This window comes from Pristiophorus japonicus, chromosome 9 (assembly GCF_044704955.1).
Source record: "Pristiophorus japonicus isolate sPriJap1 chromosome 9, sPriJap1.hap1, whole genome shotgun sequence".
Classification (NCBI taxonomy): domain Eukaryota; kingdom Metazoa; phylum Chordata; class Chondrichthyes; family Pristiophoridae; genus Pristiophorus; species Pristiophorus japonicus.
The window spans coordinates 146,307,786-146,331,233 of NC_091985.1; the positions used below are offsets into that span (position 1 = coordinate 146,307,786).

General features: G+C 49.4%; 1 protein-coding gene across 1 annotated transcript in view; it reads left to right on the top strand.

The window, feature by feature from the left end:
• The window catches only part of syne1b (spectrin repeat containing, nuclear envelope 1b), a 420,847-nt gene that overhangs the window by 279,625 nt on the left and 117,774 nt on the right, over positions 1-23,448 (top strand). Inside the window, exons 81-85 of the mRNA XM_070891000.1 lie at positions 585-740; positions 9,266-9,418; positions 14,014-14,196; positions 18,294-18,431; positions 22,543-22,728. Of these exons, the coding sequence (XP_070747101.1) occupies positions 585-740; positions 9,266-9,418; positions 14,014-14,196; positions 18,294-18,431; positions 22,543-22,728 (816 nt within the window). The remainder of the gene's footprint in view (positions 1-584; positions 741-9,265; positions 9,419-14,013; positions 14,197-18,293; positions 18,432-22,542; positions 22,729-23,448) is intronic.

The window sequence follows — 23,448 nt, forward strand, 5'->3', positions numbered from 1 at the left end:
GGAGGGTACAGAGATAGGGAGGGTTGTAGGGCTGGAGGTGGGTACAGAGATAGGGAGGATTGTAAGTCTGGAGGAGGTTACAAATAGGGAGGGTTGTAGGGCTGGAGGTGGGTACAGAGATAGGGAGGGTTGTAGGGCTGAAGGTGGGTACAGAGATAGGGAGGGTTGTAGGGCTGGAGGTGGGTACAGAGATAGGGAGGGTTTAGGGCTGGAGGAGGTTACAGAGATAGGGAGGGGTGAGTCCATTGTGGAATTTGAAAGCAAGGATGAGAATTTTAAAACTGAGGTATTGGTGGAGCGTGAGCCAATATAGTAACATTGAAGATTCAAGCTGCTGGATTTTCACTGGGGCACCCTGGAAGATTTTAATTGTACAAAGTGAGTATTAGAATCATAATAATTTACTGCATAAAAGGAAACCATTCGGCCCATCATGCCCGTGCTGGCTCATCATCGTGTAATGGTGAAGCATTTACTCATCAGCAAAGGTCATTTTGTAATTTCTACGTCATTTCCTTCATTTGTTTTTAATCAAAGGAATTGGAAAGTCTTTCTCTCACTGTAATGTAACCTCTTGTGTTTAGGAACTGCACAGCGAGGTAGCTGCTCGACACCAGATGGTGGAACGACTGGGAGAGAGACAGCGCGATAAGTACCTGGAGCTTTACACCATTCTGCCCTCTGAGCTCTCCGAGCAACTGGCTGAGGTCACACTGGCCCTTGGAGCCATTGAGGAACAGGTAAAGTTGGCGTTCGGTCCTTCAGCGATGTACTTTTCTCAGGCAGACCATTCACTACCTTAAACATCCACTCCCTCCACCACTGGCGCACCGTGGCTGCCGGGTGTACCATCTACAGGAGGCAGTGCAGCAACTCGCCAAGGCTTCTTCGGCAGCACCTCCCAAACCCGCTGCCTCCACCCTTTCGAAGGACAAGGGCAGCAGGTGCATGGGAACACCATCACCTCCAAGACACACACCATCCTGACTTGGACATATATTGCCATTCCTTCATCATCACTGGATCAAAATCTTGGAACTCCAAACCTCGCAGCATTGTGGGAGTACCCGCACCACACAGACTGCAGCGTTCCAAGGAGAAGACCCACCATCGCCTTCTCAAAGGCAACTGGGGATGGGCAATAAGTGGCAGCCTTTCCAGTGACGCCCACATCCCAAGAAATAATTTCAAGAATTCATTTACGGCCTCTTACATTCTTTGTCCGGACATTAAATAGCTTGGAGTCTTTGGGCTAGAAATTGGGTGCATTTGCACCTCCTGTTAGTGCCCCAAGGGGGTCGCTAACGGGGCACAAATGTCTTTGCTGACGTCGACCCCTGCCATATTGGGCGGGGCTTTAGCAGCGGCGCTACGGCATTGCGCCCCAATCTCCTGCACCCGGAGATCGTGACATCATCGCTGTGCACATCGCCCTGGTAGTGCCCCGGACCCGAAATTCACTTTCACCCCCTGCAGCAGCACCGGGCGAAAACACCGGCAGCTGCAGGAGGCGTGGATCGCGCGGCCGGTCGCTACCGGGCCGATGATCAAAGGCGAGGTGGCCAAGGTATGTAAAAATAACTTACCGTTGTTGATGCGTTTTTTTTTTCGTGGGTTCCTGTTACGATCGCTCAGCCCAGCACTCTGTTTGAGTGCCGGGTTCGCCACTCCCTGGGTGCTCCATGTAGGTCCGGTTTTATTTGCAGCGATGGCCCTTCCCTTTAAGGGAAGGAAAGGCCCTCTGTACATGGCAGTGCTGCACAGCCCAGTGCGCGGCACTGCTAAGGTTTCCGCCCCGCCCGCGTCCTTCAGTGCTCCACCTCCTTCCTGGAGCGCTAAAGCCAATTTTTTGAGCGCGGGGAAACATTGGCCCCTGGCGCTAAGTTTCCCAGCTTTCAAAAGGTACCGCCCCCAAACAGGGCGATAATGAAATTCTCCACCCTTTCACATTAGTTATAAGTATAACATTTCAACATTCATGGTCTTGTATTTTGCTGAAGTACTAATGCTGTCTCTTCCAGCAGTAGTTGGGAAGCTTTAGGAGATAATGGTGATTCACACTGCCCACCACCACCTTTTAAAGGGAAGCCAAGGATGGGCAATCAATGCCAGCGACACCCATATCCCAAGAACATTTTTTTAAAAAGGCAACTGGCTTCTAATATATTAAAAACACCAGCCATTACCTTTTATTCTGATTTAAAATAGCTATTTTTTTGAATTAATTGAAATAAGCAGTTATTCTAGATTTTATTTTCAACGGTTGGGTTTCCACTTCCTCTCCTCGGCTCGTGCAGGTCTCACACGTCTGCGTTGACCATCGGCGTTGAGTGATGCGCGAGCGCTCGTTTCTCTCCATTCTCCCAGATGACTTGGCCAGGGCTTGCAGGCTCACCCAGCTGTAAGTGTCAAGTCAAGACAGGGTTCCCCTCTCGAGCCTGCTACTCAACAGTTCAGTGCTCCAGCCGATGTCTGTGGGGGTCATTGGAAAGTGAGTCCTGAGTTTGCCTGTCACTTAGACTCTAGAGTCTTGCACCCACTTCTTGATTGATTCATTAGGGATAATTCTTCCTGGAAGAAGCAAGGCTTTCCAACTGGGACAAATTGTCATAAACTTGAGCTCAGTTTACCCCCTGGAGAGAAATCTGTAGTGCTCTGACTGTCTTAACGGTTTTGGCTGGATATGAACTCAAGACAGTGAGTTGCCTATCAGGTCACTGTATCTATCAGTGATCTACAGCGCTGCAGTAATACCCGCCCTCCTGTATGGATCCGAGGCTTGGACGATGTATAGAAGGCACCTCAAGTCGCTGGACATATATCAGCAACTATGTCTCCGCAAGATCCTGCAAATTCCCTGGGAGGACAGGCGCACCAACATCAGTGTCCTCGTCCAGGCTAACATCCCCAGTATTGAAGCACTGACCACACTTGATCAGCTTTGCTGGGCTGGCCACATAGTTCGCATGCCAGACACGAGACTCTCTAACGGAGCTCCTTCATGGTAAACGAGCCAAAGGTGGGCAGCGGAAGCATTACAAGGATACCCTCAAAGCCTCCCTAGTAAAGTGCGACATCACCACTGACACCTGGGAGACCCTGGCCGAAGACCGCCCGAGGTGGAAAAAGTGCATCTGGGAGGGCGCTGAGCACCTCGAGTCTCAACGCAAAGAGCGTGAAGAGGTCAAGCGCAGGCAGCGGAAGGAGCGCTTGACCTCTTCCAGCCCCACCCACCCCTTCCCTCGAAGAATGTCTGCCCCATCTGTGACAGGGTCTGTGGCTCTCGTATTGGACTGTTCAGCCACCAGAGAACTCACTTTGGGAGTGGAAGCAAGTCTTCCTCGATTCCGAGGGACTGTCTATGATGATGCTGATGATGTATCTATCATCAGTTCACTGAAACTTGAGGCGCACAAAGGAGAAGAAAATGTGGCAAAGTAAGTGACAGGGCGTGGGGATAAAGCATATCATTGGAGCAGAGCAAAGGGGACTCGTTTGATACCAGTACACGATGCATTTTGATAGGATGAATGAAGAGCAGCAGTATAAACAAAATGGTACAATTTAAAAGAGGGCGCAGGAACAGAAAGACCACACATACTCAAACTGTTGCAGGTGCAGGACAAGTTTGTAAGACTCTTTAAAAAGTATACGGGATCCTGGGCTTTATAAATAGAGAGTACAAAAGCAAGGAAGTCATGCTAAGCCTTTATACATTCTTGGTTGGGCCTCAGCAGGAGGATTGTGCCCAGTTCCGGGCATCATACTTTAGGAAGGATCTCAAGGCCTTGGGAGAAGGTACAGAGGAGATTGTCTAGAATGATACCATGGATGAGGGACTTCAGTTATATGGAGAGACTGGAGAAGCTGGGGTTGTTCTCCTTAGAGCAGAGAAGGTTAAGGGGAGATTTAATGGAGTTGTTCAAAATTATGGAGGGTTTTGATAGAGTAAATAAGGAGAACCTGTTTGCACTGGCAAGAGAGTTGGTAAGCAAAGGTCACAGATTTAAGATAATTGGCAAAAGAGCCAGAGGGAGATGATGGGGATTTTTTTACACAGTGAGTTGTGATGATCTGGAATGCACTGCCTGAAAGGGTGGTGGAAGCAGATTCAGTAGTAACTTTCAAAAGGGAATTGCATAAATACTTACAAAGGAAAAATGTACAGGGCTCTGGGGAAAAAGCAGGAGAGTGGGACTAATTGGGTAGTTCCTTCAGAGAGCCAACACAGGCACGATGGGCAGAATGGCCCCCTTCTATGCTGTCTGATTCCATGCTGCTGAGAGGCAAAGCAAACTTGGGAAAATAGTCATTTTGTGCAGCAGGTTTCTGTCATTTCCTCTTTGCTCAAAATGGAGCCTCTCCTCTTCCCCCCCCCACCCCCACCCACACACAACCACTCCCCCAGAATAAAATGGGCATGACTTTAATTTGTAAAGGGGAAGGCTGGTTCAGACTATGTTGACATGCAGGTACAGCAGGCGGTTCAGAAAGCAAATGGCATGTTGGCCTTCATAGCGAGGGGATTTGAGTACAGGAGCAGGGAGGTGTTACTTCAGTTGTACAGGGCCTTGGTGAGGCCACACCTGGAGTATTGTGTACAGTTTTGGTCTCCTAATTTGAGGAAGGACATTCTTGCTATTGAGGGAGTGCAGCGAAGGTTCACCAGTCTGATTCCCGGGATGGCGGGACTGACATATCAAGAAAGACTGGATCGACTGGGCTTGTATTCACTGGAGTTCAGAAGAATGAGAGGGGATCTCATAGAAACTGATACGTCCTTACTATACAGTATAAATGCACACGAGGCCCATGCTTGAGAGAAGGTCAGTCTGTGACCTGTCCTTTATTCCTTAGCACTCAAGTGATGAAGGTGGGTGGAGCTTCCCCTTTTATACCTGAAGGTCCAGGTTAGGAGTGTCTCCCACCTAGTGGTCAGTGTTCTCACGGTGTACAACTTAGGTCAGTTTATACATGGGTTACAATGCTGGTTGAATACATGACATCACCTTCCCTTCAAAGTCTTATTGGGATCACAGGTTGAGTCTCTCTGGTGGTTTACGCTCCCTTGTAGAGCACCTGAGTTGGGGCTCCGGTTGTTGGGCGCTGGCCTGAGTGTCTGCTGTTTGCGGTGCCTCAGGCCTGTCCGGACTGCCCACAGTGACTGGGCTCTCCTCCCTTTGGTTCCGGTGTTCGGTCACCTGTGGTGGAGTGAATTCAATATCGTGTTCTTCCTCTGCTTCTTCTATGGGGTTGCTGAACCTCCTTTTTGTTTGATCCACATGTTTGCGACAGATTTGTCCATTGGTAAGTTTAACTACCAGAATCCTATTTCCCTCTTTGGCAACCACAGTGCCTGCGAGCCATTTGGGCCCTGCAGCGTAGTTGAGGACAAAAACAGGATCATTTACATCAATACATCGTGCCCTCGCATTCCTGTCATGGTAGTCATATTGTGACTGGCGCCTGCTCTCGACAATTTCTTTCATGGTGGGGTGTATAAGGGATAACCGGGTTTTGAGCATCCTTTTCATTAGTAGCTCTGCGGGTGGAACCCCTGTGAGCGAGTGTGGTCGGGATCTATAGGCCAACAGGAGGCGTGATAAGCGGCATTGTAGGGAACCCCCTTGGATTCTGAGCATCCCCTGTTTGATTATCTGCACTGCTCGTTCTGCCTGGCCGTTTGAGGCCGGCTTGAACGGTGCCATTCTGACATGGTTAATTCCATTGCCTGCCATGAAGTCCTGGAATTCAGTGCTTGTGAAGCACGGGCCATTGTTGCTGACCAAGATGTCCGGTAGACCGTGGGCGGCGAACATTGCCCGTAGACTTTCTACCGTGGCAGAGGATGTGCTTGAATTTAAAATGTCACACTCGATCCATTTGGAATAGGCGTCTACTACAACCAAAAACATTTTCCCCATGAAAGGACCTGCGTAGTCCACATGGATGCGTGACCAAGGCTTGGCGGGCCATGGCCAGGGGCTAAGGGGGGCTTCCCTGGGCGCATTGCCCAGCTGGGCACACGTGTTGCACCTGCAAACACAAAGTTCCAGATCTGCATCTATCCCTGGCCACCAAACGTGTGACCTGGCAATTGCCTTCATCGTGACAATGCCCGGGTGCCCATTGTGGAGTTCTCTGATGAACACCTCTCTGCCCATCTGGGGCATGACTATGCGGTTTCCCCACAGTAGGCAATCGGCCTGAATCGAGAGTTCATCCTTGAGCCTGTGAAATGGTTTAAATTTCTCAGGGCATGCCCTGTACGTGGCTGCCCAGTCCCCATTCAGGACACATTTCTTGACTAGAGACAATAGCGGGTCTCTATTTGTCCAGACTTTAATCTGACGGACTGTCACGGGTGAGCCTTCGCTTCCGAAAGCTTCAACAGCCATGACCATCTCAGCAGCATGCTCGGTAGCCCCCTCAGTGGTGGCTAGTGGGAGCCTGCTGAGTGCATCGGCGCAGTTTTCGGTGCCCGGCCTGTGCCGAATTGTGTAGTCATAGGCGGCTAACATGAGTGCCCACCTCTGTATGCGGGCCGATGCGTTTGCATTTATGGCCTTGTTGTCGGCCAAAAGGGACGTTAGGGGTTTGTGATCTGTCTCCAGCTCAAATTTCCTGCCAAACAGGTACTGGTGCATTTTCTTTACCGCATATACACATGCGAGCACCTCCTTTTCTACCATCCCGTAGCCCCTTTCTGCCTGGGACAGACTTCTGGAGGCATAAGCTACCGGCTGTAACTGACCCTTGGCATTGACATGCTGCAACGCATACCCGACACCATAGGACGACGCATCGCACGTTAACACAAGTTTCTTACATGGGTCATATAGCATTAACAGATTGTTGGAACATAACAAATTGCGTGCTCTATTAAAAGCCCTTTCCTGGCTGTCCCCCCAGACCCATTCGCGACCTTTGCGTAGGAACACGTGTAGCGGCTCTAGCAGCATGTTCAATTTGAGAAGAAAGTTACCAAAATAGTTCAGGAGCCCCAGGAACGAACGCAGCTCCGTCGTATTATGGGGTCTGGGTGCTCTCTGGATCGCTTCAGTCTTGGACGCAGTAGGGCTGATCCCGTCTGCTGCTACCCTCATCCCCAGGAATTCTACCTCTGGAGCTAGGAAGACGCACTTCGCCTTTTTCAGTCGCAGACCTACCCAGTCCAGTCTGCGTAGTACCTCCTCCAGGTTGTGGAGGTGTTCTTCAGTATCATAACCCGTAATGAGAATGTCGTCCTGAAAAACCACCGTCCCTGGAATCGACTTGAGGAGGCTTTCCATATTTCGTTGGAAGATCGCGGCGGCCGAGCGAATCCCGAATGAACATTTGTTGTACTCAAACAACCCCTTGTGTGTCATGATGGTGATCAGCTTCTTCGACTTACTCGCCAGCTCCTGGGTCATGTAAGCTGAGGTCAGGTCCAATTTTGAAAAAGGTTTGCCACCGGATAGCGTCGCAAAGAGGTCCTCCGCTCTCGGTAGCGGGTACTGGTCTTGGAGTGACACCCGATTGATGGTGGCCTTGTAATCGCCACATATCCTGACCGACCCATCCGCCTTGAGCACCGGCTGAATCGTGCTCGCCCAGTCACTGAATTCGACTGGCGAGATGATGCCTTCCCTCAGCAGGCGGTCCAATTGGCCTTCATCTTTTCCCGCATCACGTACGGCACCGCTCTGGCCTTGTGGTGTACTGGCCTGGTGTCCGGGTTTATGTGAATCACTACCTTGGCCCCCATGAAAGTGCCAATGCCGGGTTGAAATAATGAGTCAAATTTGTCCAGGATCTGTGAGCATGATACTCGCTCCACAGAGGAAATTGCATTGACATCGCTCCATTTCCAGTTCATGACAGCAAGCCAACTCCTCCCCAGTAGTGCGGGACCGTCCCCTGGGACAATCCAGAGTGGCAGTCTGTTCTCCGAACCTTTGTGGGTCACGACGACCCACCGGAATGATCTGCTTTGTGTAAGTCCGTAGCTGTGCGTCAATCGGCGATAATTCTGGCCTCCTGGCCTTGGATGCCCACAACTTTTCGAACTGTTTGATACCCATCAGGGACTGGCTGGCACCCGTGTCTAACTCCATTGATACTGGGATGCCATTGAGGAGCACTTTCATCATTATCGGTGGCGTCCTGGTGTATGAACTGTATACGTGCTCCACATGAACTCGCTGAACTTCAGCTTCCAGCGATTTCCCCCAGTGTCCATTTCTGCAATTTCTGCAGGTATTTTGCTCATCTCTGCAAACTCCGGCTGAATGTGTGCCTCCACGCCTCCAGTATGAGTTGCGGTTTGAAACAAAAGTTCCCTTGCCAGTCGATCGTCCCTGACTGCCCCTGTTATTGTCCTTGAGTGCACCATTAACAGGTGTTGATGGCCCCATTACTGGCCGCATTGTCCCTTGCAATGGCGTGAATCACTGTTCAGCTTGCCATTGCCTCTGTTGAACTCCTCTGGGTTTGACTACATGTTGGGGCATGCCCGACTGCCCTTGTCTGCCTGGAGAACTGTGTGCTGCTTTAACAATGTTGAATCTCTGTCCCAACCATTCCTTAACACAGTATCTCTCGTCTGTTCTGCTAGTGGCCATGCTCGCGTGGTTTAAATCCCAGTTTCTTGTCGCCATTGATACGTCCTTACTATACAGTATAAATGCACACGAGGCCCATGCTTGAGAGAAGGTCAGTCTGTGACCTGTCCTTTATTCCTTAGCACTCAAGTGATGAAGGTCCAGGTTAGGAGTGTCTCCCACCTAGTGGTCAGTGTTCTCACGTTGTACAACTTAGTTCAGTTTATACATGGGTTACAATGCTGGTTGAATACATGACAGAAACGTTTAAAATTCTGACGGGTTCCCAATGTTCCCAATGTTGGGGAAGTCCAGAACCAGGGGTCACAGTCTTAAGGATAAGGGGTAAGCCATTTAGGACCGAGATGAGGAGAAACTTCTTCACCCAGAGACTGGTGAACCTGTGGAATTCTCTACCACAGAAAGTTGTTGAGGCCAATTCACTAAATATATTCAAAAAGAAGTTAGATGTAGTCCTTACTACTAGGGGGATCAAGGGGTATGGCGAGAAAGCAGGAATGGGGTACTGAAGTTGCATGTTCAGCCATGAACTCATTGAATGGCGGTGCAGGCTCAAAGGGCCGAATGGCCTATTCCTGCATCTATTTTCTATGTTTCTATGTTTCTATGACTACGAGCTGTGACTCCCAGTTGTTACGTTCAATGCTCTCACTGTATAGGTGAATGTGAAAGAAGGAGAAGCTCAGCAAATGCAGGCGGTGACCCTGGACTTTAACTGCAGGATGCGGGAGATCTCTGTAGGACTGAATGACATTTCCAGAAAACTGAAAGAGAAAGGATCCGATATCGTACAAGCCAAGATTGAGCAGAAGGTGAGGAAGGCAAACAATGGTCAGTTTTATTGCATTCAATGTTGGAGGCACAAAAAGCTAACATGGATGTCTTTAGTTCACAGCACTTTTCAATGGAAAGAGTATGTATTATTCATCTGTATACACAAGGAGGTTTGATGAACCTGTGTTATCTTGCTCCCTCACCTCCAACACAAGGGGACTTTTCTATCATTTGTACATCAGATTGGGAGAAGAGCAAATCGGAAAGAACTTTAGTTTATACAGCACCTTATCACATCGCCAGAAACATCCCAAAGTGTTTCAAACAAGAGTGAGTTGTTCGAAGTGTAGTCACAGTTGCTTTGTACACAAACACTACAGCCAATTTGTGCACAGCAAGATCCCACAAATTGTTATCAGACAAATGAGGAATTAAACTATATAGATTGGTGGTGTTGGTTGAGGGAAGATTGTTGGCCAGTATTCTGTTCTTCAGATAGGCCACAGGATCGTCAGTGCTCAGATGACCAACCTCAACAGGTGAATAGGGCCGCAGTTTAACGACTCATCCAAAAGACAGCAGGCTAGAAATTGCCCCTCGCCCCGATTGGGGGCGGTAACTTTCCGGGGCTGCGATTTCCTGCGCCTGGCCCAGGGTCCCGCCCCCGATGCGAAATTGGGCCATGCGCCCCTCAAAGGAAGCGGAGCGCTGTCTCCGGCCCTCTGCTTCCTTTGAGGGGCGCTCCCGGGGTAAAAGCACAGCCTTGAGTGCAGCACTACACGGATGCTCTGCCTGGCGCTGACGCGCTACAATGTCCCTCCCCTTCCATTAAAGGGGAGTGCCGCTGTGCACTCTGCAGGCCCTTTGGTGGCCGTCACTGGGCCACCAGGGAGTCTATCGACCGAGCCAGCAGACCAGCGCCCAAAGCAGAGTGCCGAGCCGCAGGATGGCGGCCCGGTCAACGTGAGGGCCGCCATTGTCAGGCCGACGCAAGAGTCGGCCAACAAATAAAGATGGCGGCCCACGACGCTAATGGCCTCCCCTTTAAGGGGCGACCCACAAAGCTGGCGTTGACATCCGCAATTTCCCCCACGGGGTGGTGAGAGGTCGGTACGCATGGTGATGACGTCCTCACTGGTTGCACAGTGGGCCGGGGCGCTAATTGCTGGGTGAGGCGCTGCCAGGACAGCGCTCTCCAAACCTCCGGGCAGTTTCCCGGGAGGCGGTAGCATCCACCTCTCCATTGCGCCCCATTAGCGCCCCCCGGAGGCCTATAATAAAAAGGCCTATAAATCTCTGACAGTGCAGCACTCCATCAGTACTGGGAGTGTCAGCCTGGATTTTGTGTTCAAGTCGAGGGAGTGGGACTTGAACCCACGGATTTCTGATTCAGAGGCTAGATTCCTTCATGCTTTCAGTTTTATAAATTATTTATTTTGAAGATGGTCTCTCTTGCCTTTTTCGCCTTTTTAAAAGTACAGTTGACATTTGGAGAGTTTCTGCATTCTGTAGAACATTGTTCGATTGAGAGAGCTTTATTTTGAGTTCCTAAGAAGGAGATGAATTATCAGAAGATCTCAGGATAATTGTGGTGAGAAAAGCTATTTGGCCCATTGCAGCTCATTGATCCAGAATGACCCGAAAGTCCAGCATTCAGTTAGTTCTGAAATGACTCCAGAGTTTTTGCTTTCGCTACGTTATGTTGAGTCCAAAACCAGACAACCAGTTACCAGGAGGAAGTATTTCAGGATATGCAATGAAGAAAATGCAACAGTTCTCTAAAGAGGCTGCTGTTCCTTCTCTCATTTATTTCAGAATCATCTTCGGGATCTTGATCTTTTCATATCCACAATAATAAAGTGGCAAGTTAAAACTCACCACTTAGCTCGCTACACCTTGCTCCATCATGGTCCTCACTCTTCTCTCAACACCACTCCCTCTTGGTGTCACTCCCAGCTCCATTATGGCCCTCACTCTCCTCTCAACACCACTCCCTCTTGGTGTCACTTTCAGCTCCATCATGGTCCTCACTCTCCTCTCAACACCACTCCCTCTTGGTGTCACTCCCAGCTCCATCATGGTCCTCACTCTCCTCTCAACACCACTCCCTCTTGGTGTCACTCCCAGCTCCATCATGGTCCTCACTCTCCTCTCAACACCACTCCCCACTTGGTGCTATTCCTTGCTGACTCACTATCTCTAGTTTGTCTCGTTCGCACCTCTGACCCCACTGTTGACTAATCGATGGTCCTGCTTCTCAGAAAATACTGCTTCCTGCTCCTTGCCACGTGCAACTTTCTGTGTTTACGTCTGATTTATGTCTGTTAATTGGGGGGCTAACCGATTGAAAACTTACCCTTCATAGTTCTTCATAGCGCTGGTGAAGAAGAAGAAATAAGGAACTTGCATTAGTACGGCGCCTTTTATGACCTCAGGGCGTCCCAAAGCGCTTCACAGCCAATGAAGTACTTTTCAACTGCTGTCGCAGTTGAGATAAAGATCCCACAAAGAGCAATGTGATAATGACCAGATAATCTGTTTTTAAGTGACATTAGTTGACGGATAAATTTGGACCAGTATAGCAGGAACCATTTATGTCCACCTGGGAGAGCAGACAGGGCCTCGGTTTTAACGTCTCATCTGAAAGACGGCACCTCCAACAGTGCAGCAGTCGCACAACACTGCACTGAAGTGTCAGCCTCAAGTCTCTGGAGTGGAACTTGAACCCACGACCTTCTGACTCAGAGGTGAGAGTGCTACATAAGAACATAAGAAATAGGAGCTGGAGTCGGCCATTTGGCCCCTCGAGCCTGCTCTATTTAATAAGATCATGGCTGATCTGATCGTGGGCTCAGCTCCACTTCCCTGCCTGCTCCCCATAACCCTTTATTCCCTTATTGCTCAAAAATCTGTCTATCTCCGCCTTAAATTTATTCAATGACACAGCCTCCACAGCTCTCTGGAGCAGAGAATTCCACAGATTTACAACCCTCTGAGAGAAGAAATTTCTCCTCATCTCAGTTTTAAATGGGCGGCCCCTTATATTGAGACTATATCTCCGAGTTTTAATTTCCCCTATGAGTGGAAATAGCCTCTCTGCATCCACTTTGTCGAGCCCCTTCATTATCTTATATGTTTTGATAAGATCACCTCTCATTCTTCTGAACTCCAATGAGTATAGGCCCAACCTACTCAACCTATTTTCATAAGTCAACCCCCTCATCTATGGAATCAACCCTGTGAACCTTCTCTGAACTGCCTCCAAAGCAAGTATATCCTTTCGTAAATATGGAAACCAAAACTGCACGCAGTATTCCAGGTGTGGCCTCACCAATACCCTGTACAGCTGTAACAAGACTTTCTTGATTTTATACTCCATCCCCTTTGCAATAAAGGCCAAGATTCCATTTGCCTTCCTGATCACTTGCTGTACCTGCATACTATCCTTTTGTGTTTCATGCACAAGTACCCTCAAGTCCTGCTGTACTGCAGCACTTTGCAATCTTTCTCCATTTAAATAATAACTTGCTCTTTGGTTTTTTTCTTCCGAAGTGCATGACCTCACACTTTCCAACATTATACTTCATCTGTTAAATTCTTGCCCACTCACTTAGCCTGTCTATGTCCTCCTGCAGCCTCTTTATGTCTTCCTCACACATTGCCCTTCCTCCCATCTTTGTATCGTCAGCAAACTTAGCTACATTACATTCAGTCCCCTCTTCCAAGTCGTTAATATAGATTGTAAATAGTTGGGGTCCCAGCACTGATCCCTGTGGCACCCCATTCATCACTGATTGCCAACCAGACAATGAACCATTTATCCCGACTCTCTGTTTTCTGTTTTTCAGCCAATCTTCTATCCATGCTAATATATTACCCCAACTTCGTGAACTTTTATCTTGTGCAGTAATCTTTTGTGTGGCACCTTGTCAAATGCCTTCTGGAAGTCCAAATACACCACATCCACTGGTTCCCCTTTATCCACCCTGTTCGTTACATTCTCAAAGAATTCCAGCAAATTTGTCAAACATGACTTCCCCTTCATAAATCCATGCTGACTCTGCCTGACCAAATTTTGCTTTTCCAAATGTCCTGCTACTGCTTCTTTAATAATGGACTCCAACATTTTCCAAACCACAGATTGGTTAGTTAGCCAATCCTCTATCCATGCTAATATATTAACGTCAATCCTGTGAACTTTTATCTTGTGCAGTAACCTTTTATGTGGCATCTTATAGAATGCCTTCTGGAAATCCAAATACACCACATCCACTGGTTCCCCCTTATCCACCCTGCTCATTACATCCACAAAGAATTCCAGCAAATTTGTCAAACATGACTTTCCCTTCATAAAACCATGCTGGCTCTGCTTGATTGAATGATGCTTTTCTAAATGTCCTGCTACTGCTTCCTTATTAATGGACTCCAGCATTTTCCCAACTAGCCACTAAACCATAGTTGACACCAAGGCCAACATGGATATTAAAAGAGGCCTGTGAATAGGTTTTCTGAGCACACCCTAAGTTCAGTAATAGGGGCCTGGGGGACTTGCATTACTGGGAGAAACAGTGGGCAGAACAATAAGTTTATCGTGGGTACATTATGAGAGGATTTGACGACCTTGTATTTGCAGAGACTTTGGGACAAGCTCGACAGCTGTAATGTGAAGCTTGTGGAACTGGACGCGACGATGCAGGATTTCACAGAGCAGAACCCTCAACAGAGCAAGTGTCTGACAGACGACATGACAAAGCTGTCCAGCCTCTATCAACAGGTCTTTAGGCAGACTGAGTACAGAGCCTCCAAACTTAACAAGGTAAGCAGTCCCCGCTGTGTACGCAGTTCAACATCAGTCCTGAGGACGGGGAGAAATTTAGAATTCAGCAGAAGAGGACAAAGGGTTTAAGTAGGAGGGGGAAAATAAAGTATGAGAGGAAGTTTGCTGGGAACATAAAAACTGACTGCAAAAGCTTCTATAGATATGTGAAGAGAAAAAGATTAGTGAAGACAAACGTAGGTCCCTTGCAGTCAGAATCAGGCAAAATTTATAATGGGGAACAAAGAAATGGCAGACTAATTGAACAATTACTTTGGTTCTGTCTTCACGAAGGAAGACACAAATAACGTTCCGGAAATACTAGGGGACTGAGGGTCTAGCGAGAAGGAGGAACTGAAGGAAATCTTTATTAGTCAGGAAATTGTGTTGGGGTAATTGTTGGGATTGAAGGCCGATAAATCCCCAGGACTTGATAGTCTGCATCCCAGAGTACTTAAGGAAGTGGCCCTAGAAATAGTGGATGCATTGGTGGTCATTTTCCAACAGTCTTTCGACTCTGGATCAGTTCCTAGGGACTGGAGGGTAACTAATGTAACACCACTTTTTAAGAAAGGAGGGAGAGAGAAAACAGGTAATTATAGACTGGTTAATTATAGATCAGTAGTGGGGAAAATGTTGGAATCAATTATTAAAGATGAAATAGCAGCGCATTTGGAAAGCAGTGACAGGATCGGTCCAAGTTAGCATGAATTTATGAAAGGGAAATCATGCTTGACAAATCTTTTAGAATTTTTTGAGGATGTAACTGGCAGAGTGGTCAAGGGAGAGAACCAGTGGATGTGGTGTATTTGAACTTTCAAAAGGCTTTCGACAAGCTCCCACACAAGAGATTGGTGTGCAAAATTCAAGCACATGGTAATGGTGGTAATGTATTGACGTGGATAGAGAACTGTTGGCAGACAGGAAACAGATAGTCGGGATAAATGGGTCCTTTTCAGAATGGCAGTCAGTGACTAGTGGGGTGCCGCAGGGCTCAGGACTGGGACCCCAGCTATTTACAATATACATCAATGATTTAGATGAAGGAATTGAGAGTAATATCTCCAAGTTTGCAGATGACACTAAGCTGGGTGGCGGTGTGAGCTGTGAGGAGGATGCTAAGAGGCTGCAGGGTGACTTGGACAGGTTAGGTCAGTGGGTAAATGCATGGCAGATGCAGTATAATGTGGATAAATGTGAGGTTATCCACTTTGGTGGCAAAAACATGAAGGCAGAATATTATCTGAATGGCGGCAGATTAGGAAAAGGGGAGATGCAACGAGACCTGGGTGTCATGGTACATCAGTCATTGAAGGTTGGCATGCAGGTGCAGCAGGCGGTGAAGAAGGCAAATGGCATGTTGGCCTTCATAGCTAGGGGATTTGAGTATAGGAGCAGGGAAATCTTGCTGCAGCTGTACAGGGCCTTGGTGAGGCCTCACTTGGAATATTGTGTTCAGTTCTGGTCTCCTAATCTGAGAAAGGATGTTCTTGCTATTGAGGGAATGCAGTGAAGGTTCACTAGACTGATTCCCGGGATGGCAGGACTGACATATGAGGAGAGGCTGGATAGACTGGGCCTGTATTCACTGGAGTTTAGAAAGATGAGAGGGGATCTCATAGAAACATATAAAATTCTGACGGGGCTGGACAGGTTAGATGCAGGAAGAATGTTCCCAATGTTGGGGAAGTCTAGAACCAGGGGACACAGTCTAAGGATAAGGGGTAAGCCATTTAGGACTCAGATGAGGAGAAACTTCTTCACTCCGAGAGTTGTTAACCTGTGGAATTCTCTTCCACAGAGAGTTGTTGATGCCAGTTCATTAGATATATTCAAGAGGGAGTTGGATATGGCCCTTACGGCTAAAGGGATCAAGGGTATGGAGAGAAAGCAGGAAAGGGGTACTGAGGGAATGATCAGCCATGATCTTATTGAATGGTGGTGCAGGCTCGAAGCGCTGAATGGCCTACTCCTGCACCTATTTTCTATGTTTCCATGTTTCTCATTATCACAGTGAATTCCGCCATTTCAGAACATTATCCCAATCCATTTCTGTTTGTCTTTCCCCTGCAGTGGGGATAAAAGGCTTAGAATATGCTGACAGATTGCAGAGACTCGGTTTGTATTCCCTCGAGTTGAGAAGATTAAAGAGTGATTTAATTGAGGTACTTAAGATGATTAAAGCATTTGATAGAGTAGATACAGAGAAACTAATTGCTCTGGTGGGGAAATCAAGAGCATAATATTAAACTTACAGCTAGACCGTTCAGTGGTGATGTCAGGAAGCACTTTTTCACATAAAGGGCAGTGGAAATCTGGAACTCTCTCCCTCAAAAAGCTGGTGAGGCTGGGGTCAATTGAAAATTTAAAAACTGAGATTTGTAGATTTTTGTTGGGTAAGAGTATTAAGGGATATGGAATGAAGGCGGGTGATTGGAATTAAGATACAGATGAGCTGGGCTGAAGGCCTGGGAGGATTCTAGGATTGGGCAGGGTACCAGTGCAGATCAACAAGGATTAGGCAAGATATGGACAGCTAGGATTTGGATGAGTTGTGGACGGTGAAGGTTTGGACGCTGGCAAGGAGGAACCAAAGTCTAGAATCACTAAAAACATAGATAAAGGTTTGGGGGGCTGAAGGGCTAAGGTAGGAGTGGAGGCTGGTGATGTTGCTGAGGTGGAATTTAGCACTCTTGTTACTGGATAGGATGAGCCAACACTCGCTGTCTAGGCTCAAGACGGAGGATGCCAGGAACTCCTGTGACCAGATTCCTTTGGGGAGTTAACACCTTCAGCAGTGGAGGGGAGGAGAAGGGTAGAAGATTACCAACAAAACAGGGACATGGCGAAACGTCCCTTAAAAATGGTCTCCTACTTCTGATGACATTTGACAATTTGTCTAGTTGCTTGCATTCATGAGCAGCTCGATCTCTGCAGCTCCTCCCATCCTCCTAAAACTCCAACTCATTTAAAACTTAGTCGCCTGATCCTGTCCTGTACAGAGTCTTGCTCATCCATCACCGCTGTGTGTTGTGTGTGTTGGTGTTTGTTGGCTGTGAGTTGTGTGTTGTGTGTTGGTGTATGTGTTGGTGTCTGTTGGCTGTGAGTTGTGTGTTGTGTGTTGGTGTATGTGTTGTGTCTGTTGGCTGTGAGTTGTGTGTTGTGTGTTGGTGTATGTGTTGGTGTTTGTTGGCTGTGAGTTGTGTGTTGTGTGTTGTGTGTGTTGGTGTTTGTTGGCTGTGAGTTGTGTGTTGTGTGTTGTGTGTGTTGGTGTTTGTTGGCTGTGAGTTGTGTGTTGTGTGTTGATGTATGTGTTGGTGTTTGTTGGCTGTGAGTTGTGTGTTGTGTGTTGTGTGTGTTGGTGTCTGTTGGCTGTGAGTTGTGTGTTGTGTGTGTTGGTGTTTGTTGGCTGTGAGTTGTGTGTTGTGTGTTAGTGTATGTGTTGGTGTTTGTTGGCTGTGAGTTGTGTGTTGTGTGTGTTGGTGTTTGTTGGCTGTGAGTTGTGTGTTGTGTGTTGTGTGTGTTGGTGTTTGTTGGCTGTGAGTTGTGTGTTGTGTGTTGGTGTATGTGTTGGTGTTTGTTGGCTGTGAGTTGTGTGTTGTGTGTTGTGTGTGTTGGTGTTTGTTGGCTGTGAGTTGTGTGTTGTGTGGTCTGTGTGTTGGTGTTTGTTGTCTGTGAGTTGTGTGTTGTGTGTTGGTCTGTGTGTTGGTGTTTGTTGGCTGTGTGTTGTGTGTTGTGTGTGTTGGTGTTTGTTGGCTGTGAGTTGTGTGTTGTGTGTTGTGTGTGTTGGTGTTTGTTGGCTGTGAGTTGTGTGTTGTGTGTTGGTGTATGTGTTGGTGTTTGTTGGCTGTGTGTTGTGTGTTGTGTGTGTTGGTGTTTGTTGGCTGTGAGTTGTGTGTTGTGTGTTGGTGTATGTGTTGGTGTTTGTTGGCTGTGAGTTGTGTGTTGTGTGTTGGTGTTTGTTGGCTGTGAGTTGTGTGTTGTGTGTTGTGTGTGTGTGTGTTGGTGTTTGTTGGCTGTGAGTTGTGTGTTGTGTGTTGGTGTGTGTGTTGTGTCTGTTGTTCTAATCTAATCTTCTCTCCCGTTGACCTCTGCAGGCTGCGTCACAGTTGGAGGAATTCCATGAAATGCTTGACTTTGTGCTGAAGTGGGTGGAGAAAGCGAAGAATCTCGGTTACAGTGCCATCAGCTGGTACTCTGCGGCTCAGCTCAACGACCAGCTGATGACTTACCAGGTAGGGCACGAAGGGCTGGAATTTCGGTTCTGCTCATTTCGGGGCGGTAATGGCGGCAGGGCGGTAGATTTTGCGCCTGGGAACAGTTTGCGCCTCAGTCAGCAAAATTCAACAGCTGGGCCCTGAGTGTGGGGCGGAGCGCTAAGGGAGGACCTCTCTTCGGGCGCTAGACCGGCTGAGCAACTGAAAATCCCCAGCTAAACAGCCGGCCTCCGAGCGCTATAAGCGAGGCCTGGGGGCGGTGGGGGGGGAACCTGAAAAAACCCCACCAAAAACATTCCCAATAAATAACTCACGCCACCACAACATAAATCGCAAATAAAAACCAATCACACTTACCTGAGATTTCCATTACTTACCTCACTGTGGCTGCTGCAGCTCGGACTGCCAGCTTCCACAGACATTCCCACCAGGGGGCGCTATGGAATGCTATGAATCGGGTGGTAGCCAAAAATCGAGCCGGTATCACAGCCTGGGGCGTTGCGCACCGGTTCACCTCCGCGCCCCGTCAAAACCGGCACCAAAGGTCCTGGCGGGGTGCTGGAAGCTGGCTGCCCGCCCGTAAGGGCTAACCGCCGCCATTGCCGCCCCTCTGGGGTGCTAACAACGGTAATAAAAGCCCAAATATCCAGTCCAAACTCCTCAACATGCTTTTTGTCACTATTAGCACAACTTAGTACTCATCTGCTCAACTGTTAGCAACTCCCAGTGTTCTGGCTTGAATCGTTCGGCGAAGTAATAACCCATTGTGCTCCATGACAGTGGTCAACTAATCCCACCAGACACAAACTGATTCCATCTTGCACTGCCACCGCTCTGAGTTTTTGATTGAGCTGTCATAGAATCAGAGAGCATTGGATTTAGTGCAACTGTATATGAATATCCCATAGTTCATTTCAGAAGTTCAGCCCATTCAGCCCATCATGACTGTGCCGATTCTTTCAAAGAGCTATCCGATTAGTCCCACTCCCCTGTTCTTTCCCCATAGTCCTGCAAGTTTTTCCTTTTCAAATATTTATCCATTTCCCTTTTGAAAGTTACCGTCGAATCTGCTTCCACCATCCTTTCAGATAGTGTGTTCCAGATCGTAACAACTTGCTACATGAAAAAAATTCTTTTCATCTCCCTCTGGTTCTTTTTCCAATGATCTTTTCTGTGTCCTCTGGTTACTGACCTTCCTGCCATTGGAAATAGTTCCTGCCTATCAATTCTATCAAAACCGCCTCATAATTTGGAACACCTCTATTAAACCTCCCTTTAACCTTCTCTGCTCGAAGGAGAGCAATCCAGGGTTCTCTAGTCTCTCCCTGTAACTGATGTCCCTCATCCCTGGTATCACAGATGAGGGTTTTTTGGATTCAGAAGACACTAGACTGCCTAGAAATTTTGACAGTGTAAACCAAAGATCCAATTAGGGTGTGGTTTGTACCTGAATGAGTAGAAAGTGGCTTTGCATGATACAAGTGGAAATCTCCTAATTTTCCAAAGTCAACTCATTAGCATTTGCCTGGGTGCAGTTTGGAAACTTACATGCAAGTCAAATTTAACCGGATGGAGACAATTAAAGGGGAATATGAGAATGGTGGTGGGGGTGGGGGGATGTGGGGGTGGGGGGTGGGGAGGGTGGGGGAGATGTGAGGGTGTGGTGAGGGTGTGGGGGTGGGGGGGGAGGTGTGGGGGGGGTGAGGGGTATGAGTGTGTGGGGGATAGCGTGGGAGGGTGTGGGGGGTGTGGGTGTGTGTGCGGGGTGGGAGGGAGGTGTGGGGGGGGTGAGGGGGTGAGGGGTATGAGTGTGTGGGGGTAGCGTGGGAGAATGCGGGGGGTGTGGGTGTGTGTGCGGGGTGGGAGGGAGGTGTGGGGGAGGGTGAGGGGTATGAGTGTGTGGGGGTAGCGTGGGAGGATGCGGGGGGTGTGGGTGTGTGTGCGGGGTGGGAGGGAGGTGTGGGGGGTGAGGGGTATGAGTGTGTGGGGATGTGGGGGGGATGGGGAGGGTGGGGGGATGTGAGGGTGTGGGAGGGGTGTGGTGGGGGTGAGGGGTATGAGTGTGTGGGAATGGGGAGGGTGGGGGGATGTGAGGATGTGTGCGGGGTGGGAGGGAGGTGTGGGGGGGTGAGGGGTATGAGTGTGTGGGGGATAGCGTGGGAGGGTGCGGGGGATGTGGGTGTGGGTGCGGGGTGGGAGGGAGGTGTGGGGGGGGTGAGGGGGGTGAGGGGTATGAGTGTGCGGGGATGGGGAGGGTGGGGGGATGTGAGGGTGTGTGCGGGGTGGGAGGGAGGTGTGGGGGGGGTGAGGGGTATGAGTGTGGGGGATGTGGGGGGGATGGGGAGGGTGTGGGAATGTGAGGGTGTGGGAGGGGTGTGGTGGGGGTGAGGGGTATGAGTGTATGGGGGATAGCGTGGGAGGGTGCAGGGGGTGTGGGTGTGTGTGCGGGGTGGGAGGTGTGGGGGTGTGTTGTGGGGTGGGGAAGTTTGGGGAGATGTGGGTGTGTGTGCGGTGTGGGAGGTGTGGGGGGGTGTGGGGTGGGTGGGGGTTATGAGTGTGTGGGGGATAGCGTGGGTGGGTGCAGGGGGTGTGGGTGTGTGTGCGGGGTGGGAGGTGTGGGGTGGGTGGGGGGTATGAGTGTGTGGGGGATAGCGTGGGTGGGTGCAGGGGGTGTGGGTGTGTGTGCGGGGTGGGAGGTGTGGGGGTGTGTTGTGGGGTGGGGAAGTTTGGGGAGATGTGGGTGTGTGTGCGGTGTGGGAGGTGTGGGGGGGTGTGGGGTGGGTGGGGGGTATGAGTGTGTGGGGGATAGCGTGGGTGGGTGCAGGGGGTGTGGGTGTGTGTGCGGGGTGGGAGGTGTGGGGTGGGTGGGGGGTATGAGTGTGTGGGGGATAGCGTGGGTGGGTGCAGGGGGTGTGGGTGTGTGTGCGGGGTGGGAGGTGTGGGGGTGTGTTGTGGGGTGGGGAAGTTTGGGGAGATGTGGGTGTGTGTGCGGTGTGGGAGGTGTGGGGGGGTGTGGGGTGGGTGGGGGGTATGAGTGTGTGGGGGATAGCGTGGGTGGGTGCAGGGGGTGTGGGTGTGTGTGCGGGGTGGGAGGTGTGGGGTGGGGAAGTTTGGGGAGATGTGGGTGTGTGTGCGGGGTGGGAGGTGTGGGGGGCTGTGGGGTGGGTGGGAGGTATGAGTGTGTGGGGGATAGCGTGGAAGGGTGCAGGGGGTGTGGGTGTGTGTGCGGGGTGGGAGATGTGGGGGGGTGGGCGAGTGTGGGTGGGTGGGGGGTATGAGTGTCTGGGGGGGTGGGGGGGAATGGAGGGGGGTGGGAGGGGAAACATTTATTTGAGAGGTTCAAACAAAAGCTCAACCCAGAAGCAGCCTTTGGCTGAAGCGGAGGAAACACAAAGGGAAAAGAAATGTAAAGTGGAACCATGAGCCGCCCAGCACCATGTCCTCTCAGATGGAGGTGTTAAAAGAAAGAAAGACAGAAAGACTTGCATTTCTATAGCGCCTTTCACAACCACCAGACGTCCCAAAATGCTTTACAGCCAATGAAGTACTTTTTGAAGTGTAGTTGCTGTTGTAATGTCGGAAATGTTGTTGCATGAGGTTCTTGTGACAAGGATTTGCCCCCCTCCATGCCACTCCACAACACCACCCCCACGGGATGGTATTGCACATGCCCCCGAGGAGGAGGGCCCAGGTTTCAGGGTGCAGCTGACCATCACCTCTTCCTGTGTATGTCAGCTCTGTGCCGCAAGGGGTGTCCTTGTAGCAGACGGCAACAAAAACATGATCTGGTCATTTCTTTCATTGTTTGTGGGAGCTTGCTGTGCACAAATGGGCTGTCGCGATTCCTACATCACACATCAAAAAGTACTGAGTTGGCTGTAAAGCACTTTGGGATGTCCTGAGGTTGTGAAGGGTGCTTTATAAATGTAAGATCTTTCTTTTCACATCCAATGTTTAACTCTTCACTCCGCTCACTCGCTGTTTGTGGGATCTTGCTGTGCAAGCTGTCCACCACATTTACCAACAAAATTACACCAATTGCATTTAAGAAGTGACTAATTGGTTGTAGGTTGCTCCGGGATGTCCTGAGGCCCTATACCAATTCCAAGTCCGTCCTTCCCCCTTGTAGGCTACACTGCGTGAGTCTGAGGAGATCCAGAGCGACCTGCAGGCCATGAGCGAGAAGTTAGACAGCGTGAGCGACGTGTATCAGACAGGTGCCATGTCTCAGCGTGTGAGCGATCTCCGCCGACAGACAGAGGAGCTCCAGCAACTTACGCGGACCCGGCTACAAAGCCTGCAAGACGCAGCTAAGGTAAACCAGCCACCCAATTTATTGAAAGCTCGTCGGCTGCCCCAGTCTGACCCACACTCATAGCAAAGTTAGAGTGAGAGTGAGCGAGAGCAAACTGCTGCATCCACTGCTCTTGGTACTGAACACACTACAGAGCAGCGTTGCTGATTAACACCAAGCGAAGGCTCAGGTACATACATTTGTGTCAGAAAGTTGGATTGGATTCCCACTCAAAAAAAACAGACTGGATCCTTCCTGTGAAAGACATCACAATGAATTTGAAACTTGAGGCTGTAATGCATGCAATGAACTCCATGAAACGCACAGCACAGGAACAGACCACTCAGCCCAGCAGGTCAATGCTGGTGTTGATGTTCCACTCGAGCCTCCTCCCACCCTACTTTACCTCACCCTATCACCATATCCTTCTATTCCCTTCTCCCTCATGTGATTATCCAGCTTCCCCTTATATGCATCTATGCTAATCGTCTCAACCACTTCCTGTGGTTAGAGAGTTCCACATTCTAACCACTCTATGGGGGAAGTAGTTTCTCCTGAATTCGTTATTGAATTCATTAGTGACTGCCTTACATTTATGGCCCCTAGTTTTGGACTCACCCACCAGCGGAAACATTTTATTCTGATTCACCCTCATCTTCCATTTGTAGTGATCCTTTATTTACATGGCATCATCGTACATTAGTGTTTCTTGGGATGAGGGATTGACAGAAGGAATATCAG